The 21,284-nt window shown below is 38.0% G+C and overlaps 2 protein-coding genes across 3 annotated transcripts in view; one reads left to right on the top strand and one right to left on the bottom strand.

Moving 5' to 3' along the window:
* The window catches only part of mecp2 (methyl CpG binding protein 2), a 217,708-nt gene extending 214,631 nt beyond the window's left edge, over positions 1-3,077 (bottom strand). The window contains exon 1 of one of the 2 annotated variants that reach the window (XM_051933502.1): positions 2,970-3,077. In XM_051933502.1, coding sequence (XP_051789462.1) covers positions 2,970-3,001 — 32 coding nt within the window. In that variant the 5' untranslated portion in view covers positions 3,002-3,077. Of the gene's footprint in view, positions 1-2,665; positions 2,684-2,969 lie in introns of those variants that run through there. The other variant, XM_051933503.1, reaches the window with a different exon arrangement.
* Positions 1-21,284, top strand: part of si:dkey-13a21.4 (uncharacterized protein LOC494576 homolog) — a 991,873-nt gene that overhangs the window by 658,568 nt on the left and 312,021 nt on the right. The window lies entirely within an intron of this gene.

Here is a 21,284-nt window from a genome sequence, read left to right as displayed (position 1 = left end):
AAACACATAAAATGGGTAAGGACAATTTCACAGTTGTCAAAAAAGAGAACTATTTTAAACATGCCCAGCATTTTATTAACTTCTGCTGTCCATACAATTCAGCGACAGTATAAGCAAAACCTTTATTTTATAATGCTACACCTTGGAAAAAAATAAATTACTAAACTAAATAAGGAGGTACTGAAACTTCAATTTAATTTCCAAATGTACGTTGGCCATCAATAATAAATTACAGGCTATATGTACTGTGTAACTTAAAAATATTTAGTTTAATAAAAAGCTAAAGTATTTAAAAACCTAATGAAGACAAGACAAGGTTTAGCGCACACCCCAACCCCACAAGTAATCGTAGGCCAAGTCTCAAACTCACAGCCTAGCTGCAAACCAGACACACCACTTAAGTAACTGACTGAACTAAAAAAACTTCTAAAATCCTTACCTGCACCAGAAGTGGACTGTGGAATACAACTACTGTCCACATCACTTCCCCTGTAACCACCGTCAACCACCCCCAAACCCCAAACTGACATCAAACCCCATTATCGACAATGAAAACTCCATCACAATTTTAAAATAATAATGAATCATAAAAATAATAATAGTTTTTCTAAATAAAAACTAATCAACAGTGAAAAAGTCACATGTACAGGTTCTGGTGTTGGAAGAATAGTCAAACAACATTACTGTGCATAGAATCAATTTACATATTAAACTTTAAATGTAAGAAATGGCTTAATGTTTCCAACAAAAGTAATGCACACTAAATAAAATATACCAATTATTAAAAGTAATATCCATCTACATTTGTGCAACTTTTTACCTGTAGCTCATTTCTAACTATTTTTAATTTAAAAGTAACCTTTAAATGGAAGAAATAATGAAAGTCTTCTTTGTTTTTTTGGACAGCAAAGTTCTATGAAATTGCTATTAAGCATGTGTTTCACTAAAAAGACACTAAATGTTCCTTGAAAATCTTTTTCTGTTTAATATGTCTTTCATTTAACATCATAGCACACAAGATTTACCAGGAAGCAAATCGTGTTATGAGATTCTTGCCAATGCACAGACCTAGTTTTAACTTCTGCAGTCATTAACAAAATTAAAAACAACATACATTTTAGAAAGCCACAGCAATCAACTTTGTATGGCATTTTTTCACAGCATGAGCTTGGCAGCACAGTGTTACACAAAGTTCAATACAAAATATATGCACTTAACACCCTGAACCCTTCTTCAAGCAGTAGGGTACATCCCCATAATATGAGCCTAACAAAGAGTACACAAGTGCTACTCCTTACATTTTTATTAACCTATGGAAAACGTATTTTTTCTAGAAGAACTTAATCTGCGTGTCATGCCATCGTGGTACATTCTGCATCATCAATTGTCACATTCCTCCGTCACGTCACACTGTAAAATGTTACAATTTAAATGTTTGTATTTTTGAAGTAGGAGGGAATAATAATACAAGTGTACACTGGGCGGTAAAAGGCAGCCAGAGTCGGCTTTCCACAATGACGCACTTTACAGGCGAAGGCAGAACAGTGGCGTTAAATGCGAAGTACACCGGTGTATTTAAGCTTTTATTTAGCTAGTGTACATTCATTGTTCATTTTTTAAAACTCCGAATTGTTATATAGTACAAAAGTCAAAACTGCGTTAAGCGACGTCAAAGCCGAAACTTGATGGCTAAGGATAAAAATCATAAAATTATCAGATTAATAGGGGCACCCATGCATAGGCACACACTCAGCTGATATCAATCTGGGCACATTAGTCGCACAACGGGCACACGCAGCACTTCCCAAGGACAGTTAAAAAAAAAAAAGGGGGGGGGGGGTAATAATAATAACAGCAATGATCGTAAAGGGTGGGTGCGGAAAAATCGCCGAGTAAAGCAACGTAACGGAAACAAACGAATGTGAAAAGATTTGGAGGCTCCAGTATTCCTTCTCTGGCATAAACAAATGACGCAACAAGCCTCCGTGCGCGGTGTCTTTTCATTAACGTGTATGTGTAATTATGTAAAAACACATAAAGAGAAATGAATGCAAGGAAATGTAACGAGGAAGCGGGTACTATTTCTTAACGCTTGTGAGTTTGGTACATCTACACCCTCCCTCTCCTCTATCGAGGGATTTATTTATTTTACAACGACCTGCAATTGCCAGCTCGTGTGCAGAAGCAGCATTCCGGTCACAGGCGAGAAAAAAATAATCCAGCGCGCACAGGGGGAATTAAAATACACCGATTTCCTTCTGGTTTATACAAATACATAAAATTCCGGTAATAACATATTATCATTAAACAAAAAATATGCAATCTAAAGATGTGCACATTATGCCACAAGTTCAAAAGCCAAAAGTTCAATAATGTCACATTTGTAAAGAGAATTACACAGCCCAGGAAAATGCGCACATAGCCGCTGTAGATACACCGACAGCTTAACTACATTATTGGGGAGGAACACCACACATTTATATAAGCGACATTTGAACAGGACATTGATTATACTGGAACATAAAGCAGCTATCTATTCTGCAAAAAATAAATTACCAAGATAAGAATAGAATAGAGATGTGGTGATCACCCCCCCCCCCCTACACACAACACCACACAAAAAAAAAAAAAAAAAAAAAAACGCAGAGCGATATAAGACACGGACCTGACGGGAATCGGCGTGAACGTGAACAGTTTTTAATAAAAGCGTCAGACATGGATACAGTCGTCTTCTCCCTTCTCAGAACCGCTGCAGTATTTTTTTGCCCCACTGTAAGGGGGGGCGGGTGAAAATACTCCCATTTAGCGGGGTATTTACCCCAAATCAGAAACACCCCTTATAATATAAAGCAAACACCAATACCCTTCATTTAAACACCCCGAAAAATGCGTTGAATATTTCAAATATTAGCCCTTTATATGCCTTACTAAAATAACAACACTGAATATATATTTTAATTCAGACTTACTGCCTCTCCTCTCCGCTCTCTGTGGCGGCCATTTTTTATATTTAAATAAATAAATAAAAAAATCACTCCGGCTCTCCCGGACTCTCTCCACCCCCTTGCCAAAATCAGGTTCTCGCGAGAGATACAAGATACTGCCCTGTGGATGCAACGAGGTCTCGCGAGGTTTTGGAGAAGGTAAAAGCGATAAACACTTTCTTTTTAACTCCCTAAAACGTACCCCGGCCCCTTGTTGTAGCTGGGCGCTGCCTATTGGTTGAGTCGCGCATTCTGGTGCGAACGAGTGGCTGTCGTCGGTGTAATTTTGAGTCCATATAAGAAATAAAAAAGAAACACCATTTAACCCGCCCATAATTCAAAAACTGTAACGTATCGTGCTCGATCGTTAAACCCACCCTTCATTTCAACAGTCATTTGGATGAGGACGAAGTTAGTTTTTAATTCATCCAGCTACGACGGCTGTAATAGAAGAAAAGTACTATTGGTCTGGCCGTTACCTTCGCAAAATAATTCGAAAGAGAGACGATTCCTATTACAACTGACATTTATAGTGCCCGACAAAGGCATACGGCTAAATAACAAAAAATTAAATCAAAAGTTTCATCGCGTTTGGGTCCCTTCTCTTATGCTTTCAAAAAAGCCTTTACTTTAAAATTAATGTGCGTCTTACCCCGCCTAAGCCGGTGTAAAAGGTAAATGAACACCCATTCCTATATACAACAGTACTGGGTATAAGAAAGTAAATACTTAAAAAGATGTTATGTATGAAGTTTTATGTTCAGACTGGTGTACATTTTATGTTTTAAGTGTTTTTGATTGTACTTAGTTTAGTTAAAAGAGTGCATCGAAACCGCTATATTAATAATCATACCTATAAAAATAAGTATGGAAGACAGAAGTTTTAAGATAGGATAGTTGTTTCAGGTAAGGGAGAGGTGCGTTTCGAGGTATTTTTTTTCCAAAGTAATGCAGTTAATAACCACTAATCATGTGGATTGGTATATGCAAGTAAGAATTTACTCCGTACACATGACAAGAATGACCCTACAAATGACCCCCACAAGTGTAATTTAATAGGTTCAAAAGAAGGACTGTAACAAGTCTTCTTATGGACTCAGTTCTACAATCTGATAAGTACAAAAAAGAGCTACTTAGCCCAATGAGGTAAAAATTATTTCATAAAGTGGCTTAGTGAAATGAACAAAAAATCCTCTTGCTACTATTGAACCTCGTCACTGTAGGATTGTTTGGTCATATCATTCATTTGGTAAATTAATTGTAACAAACATGGAATATAGCAGATGCTATTCCCTGATTGCATCCCCAAGCTCTTCTTATGGAATACTCAGATACTACCAGGACACTTGAAAGATATAACCATTCCTGTCCTAGATCTGCCACAGGTCTTCTTCCTTTGGGCCATGTCTTGCATACATCTCTGCCTAGAATGTGTTTAGGAATCATCCTAACTACGAGCCTGAATCGCCCCTTACTTTTGTCAATATACAGATGGAGTAGTTCTAGTCCAATGTCCCCCTAAATTGCTCAGCTCCTCAACCTATTATGAAATGCAAGCCGGCAAAGGAACCTAATTTTAGTTGTATATACTTGTGATTTCATTATTATGCTCAATAACCACAGCTTGTGACCGTAGATGCAGATGAATAATAATAATAATAATAAATTTTATTTATATAGCGCCTTTCCCATGCTCAAGGCACTTACAGGATGTAATAAAGAACGGCAGCGTATACAGTATATAGCATTGTACAAACCAGATAAATAAATAAAGAAGATTAAGATAGTGAATTCTGAAAAAAAAGAAACAGACAACATAATTGATGGTCTAGCACACACACACAGGTTACATTAGAATCTTGACAGAGAAGTAAACTGAGAGAAGGGTAATAAAGTCAAATAGAGCTAAAAGCCTTCCTGAACAGATGAGTTTTGAGTTGTTTTTAAAAGAATTCATGGAGTCAGCTGACCTGATAAATTTCGGTAGGTCATTCCAGAGTCTGGGCACTAAACAGCTGAAGGCCCTGTCACCCATGGAGTGTAGATTAGTGAGGGGCACAACAAGATTGCCAAAATCAGAGGACCTTAGTGGGCGGGCAGGCACATAGTGATGGAGAAGGTCACTGATGTAGTTTGTAGAATGTAGGTTGATGTGTCTGCATGGATCTCCTGTGGGTGCTCTGGTTTCCTCCCACAGTCCAAAGACATTGAGGTTAGGTGAATTGGCATACCCTAAATTGGCCCTAGTGGGTGGTTGGGGTGTGGATTTGTGTATGTGTGTGTTCCCCCTGCGATGGACTAGCTCCCTGTCCAGGGTTTGTTCCCTGTCTTGTCCCCTATGCTAGCTAGGAAAGGCTCTAGCAGACACCCATGACCCTGTTCTGGACAAAGCGGTTAGAAAATGACTGACTTGTAAATTTACAAATTTCACGTCCACTGTCAACTACAATGTTTGTAAAACTGTTACTACTGCACACATTTGACAGTCAGTCTCACATTAACTGCTGCCCTCACTCATTAACAAGACTCTGATGTACAGTACTTGAATTTCTCCACTACACACACTTACTCACCACTTACATTTAGAAAAAAAGCCAAGAGAAGACTACAACTTCACATCTGGAGGTGCTGGTTCTCATCCTAACCACAGCACACTCAATGTAGATGAAAGGCCACAGTCTGATAAGGCTGAGAGTAACATCATCTACAAACAGAAGGCATGCAGCCCTTAGGTTTCCTTACTGGATACACTCCAAACCATGGTCACATTCTCATGTCGGTTCCATGAACATGAGATGATATTAACGCACCCTTGGTGCAGTCCAGCACCCACATTGAATGGTCTTGACTTAATACCAGATATACAAGCACAACTCTCACTCCATAAATACAAGAACCAGATGGCATCTAGAAGTGTCCCCAAAACCTCCTATTCTTGAAGTTTCATGATCAAAATACTACAGCTCTTTTTCGGCCAGGGTTTGTTCCCTGTGTTGTGTATATTTTTCTTTTTTTTGTTATTTCTGTTCTTTGTAAATGAGTATTTTTCATGTGATTTTGTTATTTTGTGATTTTGTTGTTATGTATTGCGTATTTGTGCCAAAAAGCTACATTGCTTGTGTTTTGTGGGTGGAACCCCAAGAGGCAGTGCCACCATTATATCCATAATGAGGGACTGCCCTCAGCCTTTATATTCAGGTTGAGAAGATTAGTTTGTCTGGGTAGGGGTCTGCACAATATTGATTTTTCAGTCCTGTACCTGACACTTACACCATAGTTTTATCCTGCTCCCAGCCATTCCTGAGATAATTCCACCCCATTGCCACCTTCTTTCTCCAGGGCCCACAAAAGGCCCCATTCTGCTCCAGACTGCATTCTTACTATCCCCTTTGAAAGCCATTTGAATTGGGTACATAACCTAAGTGGATTCTTAAAACAGTAGAATCAATGAGGGAGGAAAAACAACATTTTTATATTTTCATAATGCCATCAGATTTGATCTATTGATATTGTTTTATATATAGGATGATAAGATATCCTCTTTTAAGACTTAAAATAGCAGTTTGGCTTATATTCATAGAATCCTAAAATTGTCTGGGATTTTGTCTTGATTGCTATTTAGACTGTATAGACAAACAGCAAACCGACATATTTTGTCTGATCCACCTGCGATAGGAATATATTTTCAACATATTTTTGAACCACAATTTGAACCTCATACAGTACTGCTGGTAAACAAATTGAACCAAAAAATAAGGCTTTTAATTCAATGCATGTAGTACTAGGGTGTTGTACCGTGTTAGCCATTATGAATGTAGTGAAAAGTCAAGCAAAATGACATCTTTTATTGGCTAACTTAAAAGATTACAATATCCAAGCTTTCAAGGCAACTCAGGCCCTTTCTTCAGGCAAGATGTAATACAGAAACTGGAGTTCCCTGTGTTTATATACACACTAGGACAAGAAACAACATTGGTAAATCTTCCATCCATCCATTTTCCAACCCGCTGAATCCGAACACAGGGTCCTGCTGGAGCCAATCCCAGCCAACACAGGGCACAAGGCAGGAACCAATCCCGGGCAGGGTGCCAACCCACCGCAGGACACACACAAACACACCCACACACCAAGCACTCACTAGGGCCAATTTAGAATCGCCAATCCACCTAACCTGCATGTCTTTGGACTGTGGGAGGAAACCCACGCAGACACGGGGAGAACATGCAAACTCCACGCAGGGAGGACCCGGAAAGCAAACCCAGGTCCCCAGGTCTCCCAACTGCGAGGCAGCAGCGCTACCCACTGCGCCACTGTGCCGCCATGGTAAATCTTTAAATGAGAAATCTTAAATGTAAAAAAATTAGTGGACCCCTTCAGGTTAAGGTTCATTTAACAAGAGAAAAGAACAATGTAGCAGATCTTTGGATAAGATAACTGTCCAACAAAGTCTTTTGAATTTCCATACAGTGTGGATCTATAGTCAGGTTGTCTGTGTCAGTCTGAGAGATGCAAACAATCCTCATACCTGGCCATAAAACTCTTGTCTCTATTCAAACCATGTTGTAATGTATTAAATTTTAGCATGAGTTTGACTTCCCATTCTTTTCTCTCTTGCTGTGTTCTTAAGTTGCCCATAAGCACTGTGACTTTAAAGTCCCTCTCACAGTGTCCATGGCTGTTGAAGTAGGCCGCTACAGGAACATCTGTGCTGCCACGTTTAATGTGGAACCTAAAAAATTTAAATATAAATTGAGCACTTTACCGTTATAAATCTCAATAATCATGTAAATGTGTCTTCTGTGAAGCTTTGATCTTCAATTGATGATCCAGAGGTTGAGGTATCCAATGATGCATCAAGCACCATAAGGAAATGACACATGATCAATGATTGAGGAGTTTCGGGGTTTGGAATCTCCCATGAAGCAACAGGTGCTGGTGTGCCACTAAGTAATAAGGCATAGTCAACAAACTTTGTCCCTGATAACACCTGCACTGCAGCTGAAAAGTAGATGTACCACAGTTAAAATTGCACTACTTCCAGGACAACCAGCAGAAGAGGTGGCAAGTGTTGCATCCAGTTCAGTCCCCCTTGTCCCCCATGGAAAAAATATCAATCAAACCCCCAAATCAGTGATGTTTCATGAACAGGGTTTGCACAAACATTAACTCTAGACCTTGCCCTTCTCTACAGATTATTACAAGGCCCTAATTCCATTCTCTTAAAAAGGTTATTTGCCTTTACAAATGCTCTGCCCACAGTGAGGAATCTGCAAGAAGGCACATTTCTGCAACTGATTTACAGAGGACAATTGTATGCACAATGTTTGACCCTTTTTATATCATAGCACAGGAGCATTAAATAATAAGTGACCTCCAAATGATAGCACAGTGCAAGAAACCAATTGCACCACAATAAAGTCAGACAAAGTACCTCACTCAATTTTGGAGAATTGTTAAAAGTTGGCACATAGACTTCTTCTTTGTCACACCCCCTGAAATGCCATCTCACACCTGGGTAGCCCAGGTTGGGAGCCCCTGTTATGGATAATCCAACAGAGTTTGAAGATTAACGGGAACACACCTTCTTGTCCTCCTTTTAAACAACTGGGTATGCCACCCCTGTCTGCTAAACTAGAGGCTCTGTCCCCAACTTCCACAGAGCACTGAAGAGTCTCATTAGCCAGAATATCCCATCAATATAGATTGCTTTTATCATTTCTGGGTAGAACTCTTCAACCCACACAGCCTTAATATTACAGCATTTTATATTCACTGGTTTTACATCAGCCACAAAGAGAGACCCAGTTCCAACCAAGGCTCCTGGAGTTGCCTTCTCGAAAGAAGGCATATGTACAGCATTTATGGGTTCCTAAAATGTTGTTTCCAGCACTTGATGAAATTCTCAGTTGAAGTCAATGTTTTCCCAGACTTGCTGAGAATGACCTGGGTTACATCCCACCTATATTTCAGAGTTGTCATATGGCTTGCCACAACATATCTGAGGTGATTACAAAATCATCCTTCATGGCTTCATCAGACTTTACCTATACATGTGCCTTTGCTTCAGCTACTGTCGCAGTTTGGTGATAAATTTAAGTCAGATCTGGGCACCCTCCTACTGACCGTATACTGATTCCGCACAGATTTTCAGGGTATAGGCCATGTGGGCCACTCAGTCAGCAGCCACTTAACAGCAATGCTCCTGGACCCCGTGATTATCAGAGGAGACTGTGTGCAGAGGGTACAGACCTATAAATATCTGGGAGTGCAGCTGGATGATAAATTGGACTGAACTGCCAATACTGATTCTCTGTGCAAGAGAGGACAGAGCCGGCTGTACTTCCTTAGAAGACTGGCATCCTTCAACATTTGCAATAAGATGCTGCAGATGTTCTATCAGATGGTTGTGGCGAGTGCCCTCTTCTACGCGGTGGTGTGCTGGGGAGGCAGCATTAAGAAGAAGGACGCCTCACGCCTGGACAAACTGGTGAGGAAAGCAGGCTCTATTGTAGGCATGGAGCTGGACAGTTTGACATCTTTGGCAGAGCGACATGCGCTCAGCAGGCTCCTATCAATTATGGAGAATCCACTGCATCCACTAAATAGTGTCATCTCCAGACAGAGGAGCAGCTTCAGCGACAGACTGCTCTCACTGTCCTGCTCCACTGACAGACTGAGGAGATCGTTCCTCTCCCACACTATGCGACTCTTCAGTTCCACCCGGGGGGTAAACGTTAACATTATTCAAAGTTATTGTCTGTTTTTACCTACGTTTTTATTACTCTTTAATTTAATATTGCTTTTTGTATCAGTATGCTGCTGCTGGAGTATGTGAATTTCCCCTTGGGATTAATAAAGTATCTATCTATCTATCTATCTATCTATCTATCTATCTATCTATCTATCTATCTATCTATCTATCTATCTATCTATCTATCTATCTATCTATCTATCTATCTATCTATCTATCTATCTATCATTACTTTCCAGGCTTGGTTCCAGTATTGTGTTCTGATGCCCATGTTGTGGATGACATTTTCATTGTTTTAATTAGAACATTTCTGAGGGTCAATTATGTATTCTGCTATGTCTGTCTTCCTTTAGACCAATTTACCACGGTTAACCTTGCCAGGAGTATACACGTTCAAACAACTTTAAAAAACATCATTTTTGGGTGGAATATTTCTTTAAGTGTTACTTACCTTTTGTGCTTTGTAGTGGTGACTAAGAAAAACCATTAATCCAATGTTTTCATACAGAATGGAGAGAAATAAGTAAATGACATAATAGACGTCAATGGTGACTAGTGCTGTACAACAGCAACAGGCAATGTGAAACACATCCATGGAAAAAAGAAAGAAAAAAAATCACATTGCTCATGTTGCATAATCTACTGTTATCCAGTTGTTTGCTCAAAACATGCAAAATTAATGCTTTTTTTTGCTAAAATATTGTTAAAGTAGCAACATCTGGAATGATCAGCATGGACACAAACAGGAAACCTAAAGACTCATGAAAGTCACTTTTTGAATTGCAGACAAGACTCTTGACAAATGAACTACATTCCATTTTGATAGAAGCTATCTTTTTTATAGTATATACTACAGATTGAAACTATATGTATACCCCAGATTTTCGTTATTTCTACTAATTACCTGTTTAAATTCAAAATAGTACCGACTGCCAACAAAAACCAAGGTCAATCACAAGGTAAAGAAAGAATACAAATGTTTTACTCCTGGGCAATTGTATGTAGCATGTTTAAGAGTAAGTGAACTAATAATATTAACTCAGGTTAAAAAAAAAAAACAAATATCATATACAGAAAAGTACTGAGTTCATTACACAGTCCTTCCGATCTGATTACATTCAATTAACATCACTGCAACTGATGCCCATTGTCTTAAGAACTTTCCCAGGCAAAGCTGTGTAACACTATAGTACTGTGTTACAGATAATGTACAAAATTTAAAAAGCATTAATATTAAAAAAAAGAACCATGCTAAGGTACTTGTTGTTAATTTATATGGAGATGTGAGTAATCCACCTATAATTCAATTTATAGGTATGGAGTCCAATATGAAGTCAAATTAATATTATATTTCATACAAGTACATTCCCAAATGTAGAAGGTGCAGTAAATTAAAGAGTATTTCTAAGAATTCATTATAAAATGAGAAAGATATTACTGAAGAAATATTAACTTTATGCAGTAAATCATCTCTGTAACAGAGCTTGATTTACCATTAGTCAAGCCTGTATCACACTTAGGGCATGCCGATTCTATAGTTATATATTGCAGAGGTGTCAGCAGGGCAGGGGATATGGACTTGAAGTAGTGGAGATGTTTTATTAGAAAAAGTATTGCTTCTTCCAGAATTTATGGTTATGGTGTGAATACTATTGACTACTAACTGACTGTTGTGAGCTGTGCTCATTGCTGGCAGCAGCCAAGTTGATTTAAAGCTTATGAATTTCAGTGCATGTACATTTATAATGTATTTACTTGTACAGCGCTCACTCTATATGGCTACATATGCTGAAGCATGATTTAGGATGCAATGTGAATAACACACACCGGACAGTAGTAAGCTAGCACATAGAATGTATTCAGTATCTGATTGATATGGAGGTGCCAGACATACACACTTACAGACCCAGTAAAACTCTCTCCTAAAGGAATAGGTTTTTCTTCTTACCTGTTTTGGCTTCACAGCCAATATTTGAGTTTGGCCCAATAGTACCCTCTAGAGGCTACAACTGATGCATGTAGCATAAAATTGATACAGAAGTGCCGGACATACTTACTTATCTACCAGGTAAAACTGTTTTATATAGAAATAGAAATTTCTGTGGGAGGAAACCAGAGCACCCGGAGGAGACCCGTGCAGACACAGGGAGAACGTGTAAACTCCATGCAAGGAGGATCCAGGATGTGAACCGTGGTCTCCTTATTGCAAATCACATAAAAAATGGCTAACAATAAATATGGAAGAGAAACAAAGTGATTCTTTTTCTGATGTAACTACATAATGTGCAGCATTTTTTTCTTGTTAAGTGGGGGGGGGGGTAATTTATTATTATTATCTAATGCATGACTTGTAGTATATGTCAAATACATGATTTGTATATAATGAACTCTTATTTTCATATAGACACAATTTTATAGACTTTTGGATTTAATAGACATTTATGAATATCTGACACCACCTTCCCTAGTGTAATGATTTTGTGCACTCTAATTTTGATTTTTGTCCATTTTTACATTAAATTCAAATAATTTTTATGATGTTATAATTTTTTATTGTTATCTTTATTTACTGTTTCATACCCATTTTGTGGTGTTTTTAAGTTGAGTGACTTTGTTGTTGCTAGTGATGTGCTCATTTTGTTATTCCATGATGCTTGGAAGCAGCACAGCATGATATCATTGCTAGAAGTGTATTTAAGATGACAGGTTGATGCAATTGGTGATCAATATTTTCGATTGTGTCAATAAGTAAATTACTTTCATGTTACTAGTTAGGTCAAAAACTAAAAGGATACTGAACTCAAAGACTATTTTTTATGAATATTTTATGTTTCTTGTGACTTTTGGTGTCAGTATGTTGTGTGTATCTGGCCGCTGCTTTTCACCATTCATTTCTGCTGTGTGTTTGTTTTTTGGATTGCTGTTGCTGTTTAATTCCCCGTTATCCCAGTTACCATCTCTTTTGCTGGACTTACACTAACAGTTTAATTTTAAATTTCAAGGAAGCTGGAAAAGCTAGTTGCTGCTCTGGAACATTTTTGGCTTACTATATCAGATAAGGCCTTCTGTTAGGTACTCTTTTAATCTGTGATGGGGAAGGCGAGAGTTAATCAGAGTGTGCCAAGTAGGCAGGAATTTGTTACATTCCATGAGCTTTCGTGAACTGGAAGAGACCAGTGAATTTATGACTTTGAGAGAGAAGCAGTTTGGAGAAGGCAATTCACAAATTAATTACCTGCATATCCTTTCTGTCTTGCTTGTCCAAAACTATATTTGTGCATCCTTTGAAACTGGAGCAAATTAGTGACAGGACAAGAATAGCCACACCTGGGCCGGAATGGGGGCTGAGTTTCCCTGACCAAGAGTTATGTCAAGGATGACAAGAGTGGAATTAAATTAAAGGCTAAAAGAAAGGCAATATGTATCTGTTTCATTCATGTAGAGGGCCATACTCTCACTACCACATAGCATCCTGAGGAGACACCATTTTTGAAAAGACTAGCATCAAAAGGCATATACTGTATAAGAAAGTAATGTATTAATTGTGGTGCTGGTCACATGGTTTCCTGTTTTCCAAAGCTGTAGGAAAACTATTAATCCCCATCCTACTTTAGGATGGGTGCTTGTAGTCAGGCTTTTAATAGAGTCTGGGGAAACATTAGGTTTCCATTTTAGGCTGTTTGGAGATTCTAGAAAATTCCTTTGTGAATAAAACCCTGTGTGATCTTTACTGATGGTGGCCTAAATGGTAGTGAATTGGTAGAATTTGTTACATCTATGATAATGGCACATAAATGGCTGTTTCATTTTTAAGAAAATTTCCTATTTTGTAAGTCAAAGTAAAAACACTGTGCCTAATTTTAATAATTCCGTTGAATTTGAATCTTGGGGGTAGGTTGTTCCAAATACTGCCTTTAGAAAATTAACCCACTTATCATTTTGGGGGTTTCTGTTGATACCCATTGTTCATATTTTTTTTTATCTGTACAAAGTTTTGAGAAAGCAAAAATCTTTGCTTTTTAGCCCTGCACAAATAATATTATTGTATAATTTATTTGTTACCTGGCCCCCCACTGCCTAAAGGAAAAATGTATGCACTTTTGAATCTAGGAACCAAGGCTGTGGAGTACTATATGAAACAAAATTTGCTAATTGTTTTTTGTTTGTTTTGTACTAATTTCCATGAGTTTAATAAGATAACTATTTAAAATAATTACCCATTACCTTTAATCTAATCATTGCTGAGTCAAATGCTGGATCAGTCACAAGGCTGGACTTTTTACTAAGAAAGGCATACAACCTGATCTGCAAAAGAAAAGAAAATTAATGGAACATGGCATTTAAAATCACCAATGGATCCTACAAGCACTTTGGAATGCTATAAGAGTTGACTAATTCTCCAGTTGTGTTCCAGTCATTAGTTAACAACATCTTCAGCAGTTTTCATATTTTTTTAACCAGTAATATTCTGATTTTTTTTGAAGAGCTTGAGAAACATATAGCGTGTCATAAACCCGGCCAGAACGCCTCTTCCTTGGAAGGACTGGGGGAGCAAGTGTGGAGAGAGCATTACTTCCCCGGAACGCTAGATGGCAGCTCCCCTGGGTGGCAGCAGTGTCTCAGACTCCTGTAGGACTTCATGGGAGATGGAGTTGGATACAGACAGCTTTGTTGGGATCTGCAGCTGCTCCAGAGCCTGTATGGGTGATCCTTTCACCACACCCAGAAGTGCTGCTGGAAGTAGATACAATACAATACAATACAGTTTATTTTTGTATAGCCCAAAATCACACAGGAAGTGCCGCAATGGGCTTTAACAGGCCCTGCCTCTTGACAGCCCCCCAGCCTTGACTCTCTAAGAAGACAAGGAAAAACTCCCAAAAAAACCTAGTAGGGAAAAATGGAAGAAACCTTGGGAAAGGCAGTTCAGAGAGAGACCCCTTTCTAGGTAGATTGGGCGTGCAGTGGGTGTCAAAAGAAGGGGGTCAATACAATACAGTACAGTACACAGAACAATTTCTCAATATAGTAAGAAATAAAAAAATATATATATATATAAATTTTTGAAGAATTTTAGATCATCAAGTACCTGTAACACTCCTGGGTAACAAATAAAAGGGGCCAGTAGACAGAACTCAGGGAGCCGGAGTTGGGAGGAGGGAGACAAACCTTGCTGAGGAGGAGTGGAGGAGAAAAGAGAAAGAAAGTATTGTGCAGTGTTTTGTGCTTTGGACTGTGTTGTTGTGCTTGTGGGAGATGGGGAAGATGTTTCCCTGCAAGGAAAGAAAATAAATTAAAATCATGTGTGCTTTTATAAGTGTGCCTCCTGCATCTGTCTGTGTCGGGTTGGGTGGCTGGCATGCCCGGAGAGCTGTCACAAGGGCATGTTTGCAAGGTGTTGCTGAAATTAAAAAAATGCTAAAATTAGAAATAATATAAATTTCGTACTCCTTCAGGAATCTTTTTACTGCCCCAGCAGATGGTGTTATTGCTTAAAAGTTATATAAGTAGTAACCTCACCTCAATAATTTAATTCATTCTTGAAATGTTCACAGCCAACTCAACTTAGTTATTATAATCAAATTTTCCAGTTTTCCATGACAAGACGAATGAAAGTTCTATACAAATATTCCTTTTGGAGTAGGTGATTTTTTTTTTTTGCATCTGGTTTCCCTAGACTGTTACTGCAATGCAAAGTACACCTCAGCACACCTTTGCTCAAGAGTGCAGCGAGCATCATGAACTTTTCAGTTCTTCTTTGTGGGTTGAAGTACTCAGCCCTTCTAATTGCCCCATTGATTGATTTTGATTAAGTAAGAACCCATTGATTGATTTTGACTAAGTGAGGTCATTTATAGGGTGTGTGAATTGGCACATCTTACTAGTTTGGAAAATATGTCAACATGATTATGAGTCACATTGATGACCTGTGTACAATATTATTCAGCACTTTTTCCATTGAACAAAAATGGAAATTTCTTAATATTTAGTGTTGAGATGTCTTTTGACATTGTCCTTTGGTGACTGTACTCAATGACAAAATAACATACTGATAGATCTTCATTTTCTATGATTTTTTTATTACATTATTCAGCTGCCATTTTATCATCACTGGTTCTGGTAGCCTTATACATTGTGAAACATGGTGCCTCTCCTTCGCTTCCTCATATAAGGTTTACTGGAGGCCATCTCCTTCCTCGGCCAGCCTCCACCACTGCTGCCACCACTCTGATCTTCCATGCCTGCAGCCAACTGGCTTCAATGATCTTTTCACAAACATGTCCATGTCCAGCATGTTCAAGGGGACAGCTCCACTTTACACCACTTGCTTGGGGTCAGAGGCAACATCATATGTATTCACTGCCCAACTCTAGGAGTTAATTGAAGCCAGGATCCTCTCTAAGAGCCACCAGCGATTACATGCGCAGGCTTTTACTGTATACTACAGCAAAGGTTCAATCCCTACCTTAACTTTGTTTTCTTTTTTTAATATTTAATTATTTTCTATTAATGAATTTGTAAAATGTTTTTATTTTCTTTTTATTGTTTTTGTGTTGATTGACATATTTTTATTTATTATTCTCTATTTATGCAAACAAGAACAGAAATGATGAAATAAAGAAAAATTTACTGAAGCCAGGGATGAATCTCAACTAGATTTTATTTTTTTAATTATGTTAAGAGAAAGTGACAAACCAGGTTGGGCTGAATATTCTTGTCAAAATAAACTCCTTCGTCCTTATGTTCTAACCCAGAGGATATGTAAACTGCTCATGTGTGATGAATGGGATACATATACATCTCAGATCTTAGAAGTTGCAAGGTAATGGTACTCACCACATTGTCTGTGTTCTCAAAATTAAGAATGTTTTTCATCCTTATTGTCACTGTAATATTTATATTACTTTGCACACATTTACATAACAATGGCCTAACTGAATAGATAACAGGGCATATGACAATAACTGGTGACTCTAAACTACCTCATATGAGAGTGTGTGGGCCTGTGTCAAGTGAGTTGAGCTGAAGACAAATGCGCCATTCAGTATTCATTAGTGAGCTGAGCCAGGTGACAACAGAAGAGGTTCCAGTATTCCTGTGGTCCTGCAACCACCTAAGTCTGCTGGGAAAATGGATGAATGCCTGACTTTTTATAGGGGAAAATAGCAATGAAGATCCTTAAAATTAATTCAATGACAGTTTTACATTTTAAATTATTAAGTTTTTAATAACATGGTAAGGTTTCCATCCCTACAGAGATGCACATAACACATATTTGGTTAGAGACAGTGTTTTTTCTTGTTCTCATGTGTATTCTGCCTTTGTTTATGACTTCATTCAAGTGTTTGCAAGCTGCATAGTTTAATATATTGAAACAGGAGCACCATTATTTGCCCCTCTGACCTGGAATAAAAATGCCAGTCTAACAAAAGATATATGATTAAGGGCTTGAATCAAAATACAACATAAAATAATAACCACTTGCCTGCCACTCTTAACCCGGCCTTAAACATGTCAGGATTGCTCGTCATCCAGTGGAGTGGCATCCAAATACAGTTCTCGCCCTCTGCTCTCCTTCCCTTGCTGCTTTTCCATCCCTTTGGAACTACTACTATTGACTCCAAATTCATTCTCTATTTGGTCTGAAGAGAGGAATCTTCTTACCCCAACCCAGCATCATGTTCACACCAAATCACACAATCATTTCTGGGATCAGGGGCTTTGGATGTCTTTAAATCCTCAGTAGTCCTTAAACAAGCTAACCATGAGCTGTCTCTGCTGTCTTTAGGGTTCCATCAGAAAAACATATTTGGTCTAGAGTGGTTTTCTCTGGATTCCAGTAAGCCATTTATAGCCTAATTTTTTTCTCATAATGGGTCATGCATTCTTGGTATGTAATAGGTTTTTCTAAGTTCCCTGTACTCCTTTGTCTGTAGGAAGATATTAGTCTCTAAACCATCCAGAAGCCTTTTTATGTCCCAATGGATTTCCAGAAGGTAGCTGCCAGCATACTGCTTCTAATGCCCTTTCCGTAAATTACCACCAAATAGGGTACAGCTATCTATAGTAGCTGAGTTACTATGGACCACATTTCATTGGCCTGTACCATATCATACATTTGAACATCCTGATTTTTTCCCTCAACTTAATTCAGATAACATACATCCTCAGTTCTTGACCTGTCACATTTCTACTTTGTATTTTAGGCACTGTTTTTGCCTGGTTTAATTCATACTAGGGTAAATCAAAAAGTAAAGGCAATTTGAAAATTACACAATAACCACAAGGAATAGAAGCTAACACAATACAATACGGTTTATGGGTATTTCAAATATGCACATTCTGTCATTAGTCTAGTTGAAACCTAGGTCAAATGAAAATGGACGCTCCACTACAGGATTGCACCATTGTTGAGCAGCGTGCCGCAGTGAGATTCGTTTGGCCACAGGGACTTAAAGCTGTGGCAGTTTCTACCCTTTGCCATTACTGGGTAATTTTCATATTGCCTTTACTTTTAGATTTAACCTTGTATTTATCAAATTTACCTCAGTTTGTGCAGAAATGTTCTTATAGTACTTGTCATAATACTCAAAACTTAAATATGGTGTCCCACAGGGCTCAGTACTGGAACCTTCACTGTTTTCATTTTACATGTTTCCATTAGGAACTGTCATTCGAAAATAAAACATTGATTTTCATTCATATGCAAACATCACAAAACTATACATTTCTTTTACTGTAGACCAAATGACGTTTCTCTGATGGTGTCCTTCATTAATTGTGTTATCTAGTGAAAGAGTGTTTTTATGAGAATTGCTTTTTTGTATTCAGAGTCATGATATTTATTGGAGTGAATAATGTTTTCTGAAACAACATTAACATCTCAGGATGCCAGCCTGCTTAAGATTTCAAAGATTAATAAAACAACAGTAGGAGGTCAAGCTTTTACTTACAGGGCCCTAAAACTATGAAATGATCTTCTTGCTAATGTAAGAGGTGCCTCTTCAGTCTCAGCTTTTAAATCCCAGCTGAAAATGTGCTACTTTAGCCCAGAATACCCTGACTAGAGCTGATGATTAGCTGTGCATGCTGCATCTTTGTTTGTCAGTCATTGTACAGAAATATTAATAATACAATATTTATGAACCATTACTAACCCTCCTCTAGTCTGTTCCTCTTCTTAGTATCTTGTTGTGGCACTAGGTGCCTTTGCTCTACTGCCAAGCTCTGTTCCTGCCCATGGAACACCTGAGATACTAGGAGCCCCGGAATGAATAGAAACATCTTGTATGAAATTAAAAGGCCCAGCAATGACTGTATTGTAGAATGTGCAGCAAGGAGTGGGTAGCTAGTTGGCTGACGTCTGTTATAACTGACCTTGGATCCTCCATAGGTTTACTTTCTACAGAAGCGCTCTAACTAGAGTTTTTGTTTTCTACTCCTCTTAATACAACTGGCAATAGTTCAACAGTTAATTAATGGTCAGATATTACTGGGCTCCATTTATGTTAACTAGTTTGAAATTACTTATGTGTATTTATGTACTCTTTATAGTGAGAGGCCAAGCAAAATGGCACCTTTTATTGGTGAAGTAAAAAGATTACAATATGCAAGGTTTTGAGGCAACTCAGGCCCCTTCTTCTGGCAAGATGTAATAATGTACTGTTTATGTAATTGTTCAAATTTGTATTACAGTGTACCTAAAAACTTGTCACAGCACTACACAAAAAAAAAACACTTACTTGAATTTTATTTTCTGCTTCTCAGCCCCAAACATACTCAAATTTTTTCCCACCCCATTGTGGTATTCTGTGAGTATACGGTATACTGTATGTAATATAAAATCCTGCCAGCCAATGAATCCTAATCTGCTATCCAAGTTTGTATTCTCTATTCTATTCTATTCTATTTCTTTCTTAGAGAAGCTCACATTCACGTGCTAAGATGTTCTGCATTCTCCAGTTTTAAATAATTTTAACTGGACGGAATCCTAACATCTGAGAAGCATCTCCTTCATTCTTGTGCTTGTTACAGTGTTAATTTACTTTTGGACTGAACTTTTCTACCCTACAGCAGACTGCTGGTGGAGGGCGAGCTCCCAAAACAAATTATAAACTGCCTTGTTGAAGTATGTACTGGCTACAGTTTTAAGCATCACTCCAAAATGAGAACTGTGTTGAAATATTACACATGGAAAAGTGGTGTGCAGTCTCTCCACTATTATGAAAACCAGTGCTGCGGAAAAATAAAATAAAACTCATACTTGTGTTTATTTTATTATTTGGGAGCACATTTTTTCTGAAGAAGAAAACTAACATAGATTTCTGCCAGTAACAGCATTTGTTCGTCCGGTATGTAGGCAGGCAAACAGACTTTTAATATCCCAGAGGAAAATTTGTTTGCAGTAAACAAACATAAAACCTAGGATATTGTCGCACAAATAGAAGAGACAACATAGGTTTTATGGTGTAAATATGTCCACAAAAGGCCTTTAAGTTTCTCTTTATATTGGTGGACAAGTTAACAGAAAAAATGCTTAAATTATTAGCCTTGATTTACATGTGCACCCCACATTACTTACCAATTTGACATCCATACATCACTCATATCTCAAACATACGAATCAAATCAAGCAATACAGCCAAGGCAGGTGACCTTAGCTGCAAAATAGAGCAAGCAAGAATAACTTTATAAGGATCAGAAGATCTCTGCCCCTGCTAGGACTTTCCAGATTTCTACCTTTGAATATAGCCGAGACTGATTAAGTCAATTTCAAAGCCTTAGCAGAAGTGTGGCTTGTGAAGTGGCCCTTGGCCTTTGCCAAGGTGTTTAAAGTGTACCCCATGGGCAGTGATACTTTGGCCACAGTAAAGGTATTCTTGATTGCTCTGTTTTGAAGTTAAGGTCATTAGCCTTGGTCGTATTGCTTGATTAGATTTGTACAGTATATTTGAGATACAGTATAGTGATGAGAGGATGTCACATTAGAACAATCTAGAGGGAACAGGCCATTCAGCCCAACAAACCTCGCCAGTCCTATCCACTTAATTCTTAACATCACATCTTGTTTTGAAAAGTCCCTAAAGTCCTACTGTCTACCACACTACTTGGTAACTTATTCCATGTGTCTATGGTAACAAGTTTCCAATTGTTTCCCTGTGTTTTTGCTCAACTCATTTTAAAGCAACATTCTCGATCCACTGTACTGATTCTCTTTGTAATTTTAAACACTTCAATCATGTCTCCTCTTAATCTTCTTTTGCTTAAACCAAAAAGAATCAGCTAATTTTATTTTTTGTCATAATTCATCCCTTGTATCTCTGTAGTCAGCCTAGTCACTCTTCTCTGGACTTTTTCCAACAGGTGAGGCCTCATCAGCGCATTATAAAAACAAGTAAGTAATGCAGGGTTCACCTGGAAATTAAGTCAAATAATTTAGCCATTTTCAATAATAACTTGTCCACCAATATAAAAATTACCTTAGAGATTAAAGTGTCTTTTGTGGACACTTTTACGTTGCAAACATATGGTAATCATTGTGACAAACA

This window comes from Erpetoichthys calabaricus, chromosome 11, assembly GCF_900747795.2.
Source record: "Erpetoichthys calabaricus chromosome 11, fErpCal1.3, whole genome shotgun sequence".
NCBI lineage: Eukaryota > Metazoa > Chordata > Cladistia > Polypteriformes > Polypteridae > Erpetoichthys > Erpetoichthys calabaricus.
The sequence above is the reverse complement of the archived record's forward strand: the minus strand, read 5'-3'. Positions and strand labels throughout refer to the sequence as shown.